At 35.0% G+C, this 11089-nt stretch overlaps 1 protein-coding gene across 3 annotated transcripts in view; it reads left to right on the top strand.

Moving 5' to 3' along the window:
* Positions 1-11089, top strand: part of LOC103082940 (CD302 antigen) — a 128993-nt gene that overhangs the window by 32033 nt on the left and 85871 nt on the right. For all 3 annotated transcript variants that reach the window (XM_007454979.1, XM_007454980.1, XM_007454981.1), the window contains exons 13-15: positions 164-306; positions 10056-10137; positions 11055-11083. In XM_007454979.1, the coding sequence (XP_007455041.1) occupies positions 164-306; positions 10056-10137; positions 11055-11083 (254 nt within the window). The remainder of the gene's footprint in view (positions 1-163; positions 307-10055; positions 10138-11054; positions 11084-11089) is intronic.

The raw sequence follows: 11089 nt of genomic DNA on the forward strand, positions 1-11089 counted from the left end.
GCAGGACCTGTCTGTGTCACAGTAATATGGGCCTTTACCTATGACTTTATTATACTTCTAAGAGTCCATTTCAGGGGCCCACACATTTGACTGTAATTGACTTTGAACTTATGAATACTTTATGATTATACCAGGAAACAAATTAACATTATATTTTGTTAAGCTATTTCATATAGAAAGAATTGTAAGAAAGAGGAACTGGGAAGAAGCTGAGAGATTCTGCCAAGCACTTGGAGGGCACCTTCCTAGCTTCAGTCATATGGATGAAATAAAGAAATTTCTTCACTTTCTAATGGACCAGTTCAGGTAATACTTTTAGAATGAGATCTTCTCTGTTAAATTTGATGTCCTCTAGGTATTCAGAATTGACATGTTTTATTATCTAAAAGGGTTATTCAATACTTTAACAGTCATTCAACATCAAACATTTTTATGTGCAAGACGCTATGAGGGATTCAGAGATGAAGGAGACAGAGTCCCCACCCTTTGTGTAGTGTAATAATGCCCAGCAGTGGGGATAAGAAAAGTATGGTGGAAAAATCTAGAACATGAATAAGGAGAGGCCATGGGAATTTAGAGGAGGGAGGAAGTGTTTCTGGGAGGTATAATTGGGGAAAATGTTATGAATAAGGATGGTTCTCAGGAATTAAGGTAATATTTGAAAGTTAAGATGGGAGAAAAAGCCAGGGAAAGCAGAACATAAGCAAAGGAACTGAGACTAGAATATACAGCTATGGTGAAAGAGAAATGAACCATAGAACTTAGCTAGAAAATGGAATTTGGGTATAAGATTAGAACACCCTTTCTTGCCAGGGAAGGAGTTTAATAAGTCAATAGGCAAAAAACAAACAAACAAAAACAAAGTGTGTGTGTGTGTGTGTGTGTGTGTGTGTGTGTGTGTGTGTAGAGAGAGAGAGAGAGAGAGAGAAACAGACAGACAGACAGACGTGGTAGGTAGATGCAGAACAATTCATTATAAGGCTATTACAGCCCAGCTGGTAGAAAACTACATTGAAGAAGGGCAGTAAGATGGGACAGTAAGGAAGTGATCAGAGATGTAACAAAGATGGAGTCAATAAGCCACTGTGATTTTGATGCTATGTAGAAGGAGGATTCCTGAACAGTTTTCTTGATGTCCTTAAAGATAATGTGGAGAAATATGGGCAAGGTGTTGCTGCCATAGAGGGAATTTTTTCTGAAGCTTTGGGGACAATCATAGGTATGAGGGGCTTCTACTTCACAATTTATTTTTCCCCTCACTTTTTTTTTTCTTTTTTAAGAGAATGAACTTTTAAATTTATTTATTTATTTATTTTTGGCTGTGTCGGGTCTTAGTTGCAGCATGCGGGATGTTTTATTGCAGCACATGGGCTCTTCGTTGCAGTGCACAGGCTTCTCTCTAGTTGTGGTGCACGGGCTCCAGAGAGCGTGGGCTCAGTAGTTGCGGCGCACAGGCTCTGTAGTTGTGGCGTGCGGGCTCCAGAATGTGGGGGCTCAGTATTTGCGGCGCAATGGCTTGGTTGCCCCGCGGCATGTGGGATCTTACTTCCCAGACCAGGGATCAAACCTGCGTCCCCTGAATTGGAAGGCGGATTCTTAGCCACTGGACCACGAGGGAGGTCCCTCCCCTCACTTTTTGAATCGAAAAGAAGACCAGAACTTGGGGTTTCCCTGGTGGCGCAGTGGTTGAGAGTCTACCTGCCGATGCAGGGGACATGGGTTCGTGCCCCGGTCCGGGAAGATCCCACATGCCACAGAGCGGCTGGGCCCGTGAGCCATGGCCGCTGAGCTTGGCAACATTTTCATATTGCAGCAATAATTAGTGCTGATTAGCCAATGGCCCACCAAAATGTGGCATCACTCTCCAATTTGTTGTGGTCTACAATTTATTACTCCTTGGCCACTTCACTTATGTTATTTTATTTCTTTATAATTTGCTGTATGGGCCTTATTCACCCAAGTAGCATTGAGTTAATAATCACAAACTTAATGCAAAACTTAGAATGGGAAAATTAAAATAATGGACAAAATTATATTGTGTAAATGTGAATGAAAAAGCTAGAGTTGTAGTATTAATATTAGATAAAATACAATTGAAGTAAAAAGACATTAAATGGGAAAATGAGATCTTATTATTGATTAAAGGTACAATCTACAGTGAAGTTATAATAGTCAAGAACCTTTACACAGTTAAAAGATATCAAAATGTATAAAGCAAAAATGTTAATTATATTGCTAAAATTTTTCAATAAAAAATAGTAATGAGAGGCTCTAATGCTCATCTCATTTATCGACGAACGAGACAGGCAAAATAGAAATAACATAGAACATATGAATAGTATAATTAAGGTTGATTTAATAATATCCTCTTTATTTATAGATTAAAAAGTCTGTATATACTTCCTCTTCAAGCTCTTTGCCTGGATCACTTAAAATAATGGATCTATTAGGCTAAAAGAAAAAAGAAAAACTAACATTTCAAAGGGATAAAATTATACAAGTTACATTAGAAGTGAAATCAAATCCCCTTCACCTAAAAATTCAGTGTTTTTAAAGAAATTTTATTGGAGTATAGTTGATTTACAATGTTGTGTTAGTTTCAGGTGTACAACGAAGTGAATCAGTTATACATATACATATATCCACTCTTTTTTAGATTCTTTTCCCAAATAGGCCATTACAGAGTATTGAGTAGAGTTCCCTGTGTTATACAGTACATCCTTATTAGTTCTCCATTTTATATAAAGTAGTGTGTATGTATCAATCCCAGTTCCCAATTTATTCCTTCCCCCACCCTTTCCCCCCCGTAACCCTAAGTTTATTTTCTACATCTGTGACTCTTATTTACAAAATAAACATTCAGTGTTTTTAAGAACTCTTTTGGCAAGTAAATCAAAACTGTATAGATGATAATAAAAACATTCTGAAATTCATGAGATATAACCAAAGCTATAGCTGGAGGTACATTAATAGCTTTAAGGGCTTTAATTATTAAACAAAAATAATGAAAATAAGCATTCACCTAAAAGTTAAAATATTTATCAACATAAATAAAAGGAAACCATAAGAAAGAACCTAATAAAGATAAAAGTGAAATGAATGAATTAGAAACTAGAAAAGCAGTAGAACTGACAAATCCTAGGGTTTTATCTCCAGAAATAAAACTACAAAACAGAGGGAAAAATCTACTGATGACTAAATCATAAAAACAAAAAAGAAAACAGATACTTAAAATGAAACCTAAGTAAGAGATTGTAAAATCCTTTCAGTGGAGAATTTTTTTTAATTGGTAAGAATCCTATGCATAATTCTGTGTTATTATAATGAAATTATTAAAGTGAACAATATCTAGGGAAATATAAATTAGTATATAATTGATTTAATAAGTGGAAACCCAGTATTCCAATAGCCATGGAAAAAATGGAAAAAGTTAACAAAGAATTTCTCCCAAGAAAAAGATAGGAACTACATATATGGTTCTATATGTGAACTCCTTCATATTTTAAAAAAGAGATCATTACCACGTATTTCAGTAGTACAAGCAAGAGATTGCATTCCATTACATAGAAACTGGTGCAGGCATTCAGTTTATTTCACAAATAGTCTAATTCTGATATCACAACCTGTCAAAGATAGCACAAAGAATTATAGACCAACCTCATATCTAGACTTGAAAAAGTAAATACTTACAAGGGATACAATAACAAACACAGATATACTGCTTATTGTGTGGCAGATAATGTCCTAAGTATCTTCTACTAACTAATCCTTACAACGGCCTATGAGGTAGGTTACTATGCCCATTTTATCTAAATGGGGAGATGGAGACACAGAGAAGTAAAACAACTTGCCCAAGGTTATATAGTTAGTAAATAAAGGATCCAATATATGAACCCATTAGAGCCCACTTTCTTAACTGACTGTGTTATAGTACCTCAAAATAACATGCCTTGATCGTGTAGGATTTCTTCCAAGAGTACAAGGTTGGGTCAGTATTAGGAACTCTATATATCTAGTCAAATACGTGATCATCTTAATAGGTGCTGAAAATGCATCGGGTAAAATTCATTATTTATTGCTGGTTTTATATATAAATATATACTTAACATATTTAATTAATATAATTAACACATAATTTCTTATTAAATTTAAAATAGAAGTGTAGTTCAACCAATAGCCATATGACACTTAATGATTAAACATTAAAGCATTTCCATGAAAGTGAGAAAAAAGGTAAAGATGCCTAGTATCATCACTTTTGTTGATCTTTGTTAGGAATTTATCCCCTGTTCATTAAGATTTAAAAAAAAGAACATGCAAGTATTTATAATGTATTAAGTGGGAAGAAAGGCAAATTATAAAAGAGTAGAAAATATACTATTTACATCAAAAAGTAGACTGCAAAAATACGTCAGAAAAGATCATCGTTGTTACCTTTGGAAGGTAAGATTTTGAATGCGTGTTTAAATGTTTGAACATTTTTCCACATTTTCCAGATTTGCATTAATATGCTAACGATTGTATTTTCTTCATTAAAGCAAGTAAAGTCTCACTACAGTGTGCTTGGAATCTGATGAAAAATACAATACATGTGTTCCATAAATAATCATTTATTAAGCATCTGTTGTATAATTTCTAGTATTTTAGACTTCATTTTCTAGCATTAGAAATTAATATATAAAATTTCATTGCACACTAAGCTAATTTGAATATACAAACTCTTAAGTTTCTTTTGAGGTGAGTGTTTCTTAGCTACTGCCCACAGCCTTGAGAGTAGAGTATAATGAATGCAATATTCAGACCGAATCTTTCCAGACATACATTTATTAAACAGTCATTGAAGCAGGCAAAAAACATGTTATATAACCTGTGTTGTAAGCTTACAACAGTCCGGTAGTCTGTCCTTTTAGGTTCCAGGGACCATCTTGCATGGAAGGCTCATTTGAGGTAAATGTACAATGTTCCAGAAACAGGATTCTTCTGTTCCCACTGTAGTTGGCATCAGGCAGTCCCAGTCATCTGACCCAATGACTGAACATGGGACCATTAAAAGATCAGGCCCCAGGGCTTCCCTGGTTGCGCAGTGGTTAAGAATCCGCCTGCCAATACATGGGAAATGGGCTTGAGCCCTGGTGAAGGAAGATCCCACATGCCGCGGAGCAACTAAGCCCATGCGCTATAACTACTGAGCCTGCGCTCTAGAGCCCGTGCTCCACAACAAGAGAAGCCACCGCAGTAAGAAGCTTGCGTACTGCCACGAAGAGTAACCCCTGCTCGCCGCAACTAGAGAAAGCCCGCGTGCAGCAACAAAGACCCAACGCAGCCAAAAATAAATTAATTAAAATAAATAATTTTTTTAAAAAAAGAGGGATCAGGATGCAGATCCATTTCCAGTGGTACAGGATACCAGCCTCACCAGATTCTAATACCCTTTCATGAAGAGTGAGAGTGTCCCTAAGTATTTTTAGCTATTCCTCATATCTTCAATTTTACCAGTGAGTGCCCATTTCTAAGATCATGCTAACTAACAAGCTTCTAAGTTTGCTGATATTAACCTATTTCTGACATTTACTCTGCTAACAACCAAAGTCTCAGGTACGGCTTTTGGACTGCAGACTCCCTTACGGTGGCTGCCTCTGGAACATAACCTTTCTAATACCCTGCTGACCCTCCCTGAAGAGAATTTCAGCCGGGCAGCTTGCTAGCCCCTAGATCTCAAGCTTGACACACACAATATCGTACTATCTAAGCTAAAGTATTTTTAAGGAAAATACTGACATAAACAAACTGGGTTTTGAATCAAGTTCCTAACCCAGCAAGAGGTAAGGAACCTTTAAGTGGTTCAGGGAGCCATAAGTACTAAGCAATGAGGTTGTGGATACAGTCAGCCCTCCATATCCACACATTTCACATCCGCAGATTCAATCAACTTCAGATCGAAAATATTTGAAAAAAATTCTGGAAAGTTCCAAAAAGCAAAACTTGAATTTGCCTCATATTGGCAACTATTTACATAGTATTTACACTGTTTTAGGTATAATAAGTAATCTAAAAATAACATATACAGGAGGACATGTTTAGGTTACATGCAAATACTACATCATTTTATATAAGGGACTTGAGCATCTTTAGATTTTGGTATGAGGGAGGTCCTGGAACCAATCCCCTGTGGATACCAAGGGGCAACTGTATTTGTGGGAATCAGTTGATGAAAAATGGAATATCATATATGATATAAATGATCATTAAGAGCTTCTATATACAGAACAAATTACACTAGAAAACAAAAGTCTGAGAGGTAATTGATTTTTTTTTCTTTCTTGATTTTTTAATTTCTAATCACACTTGATGAGTTCTCCCCCTCAATTAAAAATTAATACAGGTTCATTATGTAAAATTGGGGAATGTAAAAAAATTATAATGAAAATTAAAATCACCTCAAATCCTAGCTCCTAGTTATAAACATAGTTAACATTTTGTGTAAATCTTTTCCATTTTCCTCTATTCCTATCATATAGTTTATTTTCTATAGAATATACAATGTTCAGGTTTTTTTCTGATCACAGAGGAAAATGTATATTGAATTTAGAAAACAGAAAAGCACAAAGGAAAAACACATCACCATAATCATTTCACTCATAGGGACTATATTTTATTTGTACTCATCCTAGCAGCTAATATAGTACCATGTATTAAGCAGACTGTAACGTCTGCTTAATACGTGCTCCATTAATAGAGAGATCATTTGCCCATGCTATATTTAGACAACATATTCTAAAACTTATTCAATATTATAACCATGGCATGAAGGGAAGAAAGGAAGCCAGCCCATTTATATCAGAAAATGATTCTAAAGCTTATTCCTTGAACACCTTAGCTTTTTATTGCAGGGATTGACCTTTCTCAGCAAGACATCCATTGCCCAAATTGTGTTTTGCTTGCCAAGGAATAAGGTCAGATTACTGCTCTACTTCTCACAATCTAAGTTCCATGTCTCTGTATTTCAATAAAAGGGTTCATGGTGCACCAGATAATTAGGGCTCTAAAATCTTTGCAACTCTTAACAGCAGCCCACCAGGGAAAGCCACTGTAGAACAAAAGTAGTTTTAGGATTAGGGAAGAAAACCTTGTTTGCAGTGCGATTGCTGCTGTGTGCACTACCTCCAGTGATGTGGCATGAGTGGATTTGGATATAAATCTAAGGCTTTGCAGGCTAAGCACCCTCATCAAATAGTGTTTATTGGGGGTTATGGTTGAGGTGCTGTTTTCCTTAGGAACCAGATGCAGCAGGAAATTTGATTGAGAGTAGAAATTTTAATGCAAATACACAAAGTAACCTTTCATGCAATGTCTTCTTAACCTCATAGCCTTAAAACCATATACTTAGTGTTTGGAGCAGAAGAAATTTATATACAGAGAGAAATTTTCAGTTTGATTTAATCCCTCAATTATGATCCATTTCTTCCCACAATTTTTTTTTCTTCCCTCGAATTTTTGAAAACCCACATTAGAGGTGTGCAACAATTAATGTGATTTCCAATTTCTTCTCTTTACTTACCTACAGACAAATCAGGCCAAACCAGGAAGAAGTTACAAATGAGGAAATATTTTCCACCTCTTACCACACACAAAAAAAACCCCCCACAAGTAGCTACTATTTACTGTATTTATAACCGACTAATAAATCTCTTGAAATGGAAGCTGAAAACTATAAAGGTCTGGGTTGCAATGAAGTTCAGTCTCAGAAAGTAGTGAAGATGAGAAGCTTTGGACAACGGGACAAACCTCTCTCTAGGAAACTGTTCTCTGAGATGCAGCAGAGGAGGCAGAAATGGGCTTGAAAGCAGAGGTTTCTAAGGGAAGATGGGGAGCTAAGAGCAGACTGAGTGGAGATGGTGGGGACAGATCCCTAAAGAAGCTTTCTGTGGGAGCTGCCTATAGAGTAAATGCAGATGGCAAACCATCTTTGATCATCTTCCAGTCGTACTGTTGATTGTACAAAGAAGATAAAATATCTAATGCTTACTTTAGGGAAACACAAAATTCCGCACAAATTCTCCAGGCCCAAAAACATAATCTACAAAAATTAGAAAGAAATGAAGTTTGAGGAAGCAAACTTGACCTCCTCTTTATTTTAGCTGTCTGACTTTAATTATAATGTATATGGCAATTATCTAGACCTGGTGGTTTAGAAATCCAGCAATCGGAAAGTATGATACATTTGGAAGTCTGTAGGAAAGCTCTGATTAGGTGAAGACACAAGCTGCAAAATCCTTTTTTAGCTGCTAAATTCAAACTAGACTTAATTGTCTCCACTGGATTTATCTTAACTTTATCTTTCTTTCTGAAAGAAAACAGTAAAACAATAAAAACTGAAAGGGGACTGCCCTCATATTCCATTGCAGTAAGTTGAAAAGCTTGAGGTTGGTAAGGTGAAAAACATGCTTATTGATGTTAAAATATGAGGGAATGTTGAACAGAGGAAAGAGATGAAGAAAAGCAATTATTTCATTAAAAAGTGAGAAATTAATTTAAAATTAAGTTTGTTCCTGCCTTGGATTCACTGGCAAATATTTTTAAATGCAGACTTACTCTATTTCCCAGCAGTCTTGTAACTGTACATTCCATGTGTTCCATATATTCTACTGAGCTTGAGAGTAGGGATTAACTTTAGATTTGGATTCTACCCCTTTTCTAATATATGTTCTATTTATGCTTAGCATTTATGTATGCATTGTTTTGCATATAAAACTTTCACTCATGTACTGGTGGTACATGACATATACAATCAGAAGGTTAAATTATATGGAAATAACCAGCATCACCAACCCACCACCCCCGCCAAAAAAAAACTGCGTGGTAAATGGTCTACTTTTTAAGGCCTAAGAAGTATACTATATTTTAGAAAGTATTTTCAAATGAAGTTAGAGGTGGAGAAATTTCTTATGGTTATATCGCTTCAATTTATTGAAAATATCTCCCTGGTTAGAGTATAAGTTTAATTGAGGGGAAGGGATCACTTACAATGTATGTCCCTGCCTCTATATGTTGTTGTATGTATTCTTCCTTGGAATGCCTATCCTTTCCCTGCTCAACCAACCTGAATACTGGCACGTGGTAAACACTCAGATTATGGCTCAAAAGAAGTGTTGGCAATTCTTCAAAGACTGTCTTTTGTCCTACTAACTCTACAAAATGTATCCTGACTTCCTACAGTCCACAGTGACCTCTCCTTTTTCCGAAATTTTTGTAGTGCTTAAAATGTATGCAAATTTTTATCATTTGATGTTTTTCAAAAATGGTCTCATATTTTCTTTGTTCATATATATCTTGTCTCCCTGACTAGTTTATATGCCACTTGAGGGTAGATATTATGTCTTGTACTTCTCTGTATCATCATTGCACATAGCTCAATGCCTTGTACATAAAAGCGTAATAGTTATGACGGTTAAATATATTCACTTAAGTGATTGCTTAATTATATTGCTCTGGTATAACCCATGGAGTTTGGTATTTAGAAAATATTGATACTTGAATGCTTGTTTTACTTTAAGCTTAGTGGGCAGAGGGAATTAAATTTTTTTTAAAATCTCATTTAATAAAAGGTCACCCAAGCCAAAGGTTAGCCAGGTTCTTCATTTTAAAGAAAAGATACTTGATAGTTATAGACAAATGCTTTAAGGAAATGCTATGGTTGTTTTTGTATCTGAAAACATTATCTAATACTGAAGCTCTTCAGTAAAAGTTTTGAAATAATCATATACTTTTTTTCCCCTCCTAAGTTTTTCAAAGCAGAATAGTTTTTGCCTTTCATATGAAGAAAATAACATAAAATTTAGTTAAAAAAAGTCTGGTACTTTTTTGATAGCTACCCTGTAAATAGGGTTCAGTTTCATTTCCGGAGACTTGTTTATATAGCTTGAAACTGTGTTTCTCAGTTAGTGAGAAGGTCTTCTGAATAAACTTACATGTCTTAAGCATTTTAGACATGTGGATGCTAAATGTTTTTGCCAAATGCTGTGCTCAAATTTTCTTAACACTTCCTTTTCACATAGTGACCAGCGTTGGCTTTGGATAGGTTTGAATAAAAGGAGCCCTGACTTACAAGGATCCTGGCAATGGAGTGATCATACACCAGTAAGTTTAATCTTTCTCGTTTAGGATAATATGGAAAGAGTATTTATTTCAATAACAAGAAAGTTGATTGTTAATTAATATAGCCATATAACCATTAAATTATGTAGATGTATCTTTATTGAAGTGGAAATAGATTCACATATATGAAGTGGGGAAAAATAAGTTACTAATCTCACTTTTATTAAAAAAATAACCATACACATAGTCTCTCTACATATAATCCAAAAAAACATAAAAATATAGATATATAAATATAGCGGTAATTTTGGGGTAGTAAAAGTGATGTTTTTTCTTTTTCTTTCTTTTTCCTAATGAGCAACGTTTATTTTTATTATTTAAAAATATGAGTTATATAAAAAAGAAAGAATTTTAATTGGAGGAAACAATTCAGGAGAACCTTTAAAAGTCCTTAAATATTATTTCAAATGTTTACATTATCCTAAGGAGACGTTTTAGGTAACACTTAGAGGAGCAAATTATTCTCAGGTATTAAATATTGGCTCCACATTACCGTTGTGTCAAGTCATTGTGTGTTCTTTCGAAATGTAAAATTCCTTGACTTCATTTTCAAATTGTAGCATATCCAAGAACAGTCAATCGAATAACTAACATTTCAACACATGCATTTAAAAAAAGTATTTTGCAAGCTCCTGATTCTTTATGACTCCACCTGTGAACTTAATACATGATTAACCTCCGCTTCTGAAACTGTAGCCTCCTTTGTTTGGAAACTGAAGACCTCATGGCATTTTATAAGTCCTCACGTGATTTAGCATCCTGACATAAAAAAGAAATGAAAAAGTTTTCCTCCCTTGGCATATGAACACACTTGAGTTATTAAAGCTGCCTAAATTACATCTAAATTGCAAATATTTATACATCAGTCTTAAATTATCAAGCCTCTCTTGTCTTTTAAGGTGTCTACTATTATCACGGCAAATGAGTTTCAGCA

Source organism: Lipotes vexillifer, unplaced genomic scaffold (assembly GCF_000442215.2).
Source record: "Lipotes vexillifer unplaced genomic scaffold, Lipotes_vexillifer_v1.1 scaffold293, whole genome shotgun sequence".
NCBI lineage: Eukaryota > Metazoa > Chordata > Mammalia > Artiodactyla > Lipotidae > Lipotes > Lipotes vexillifer.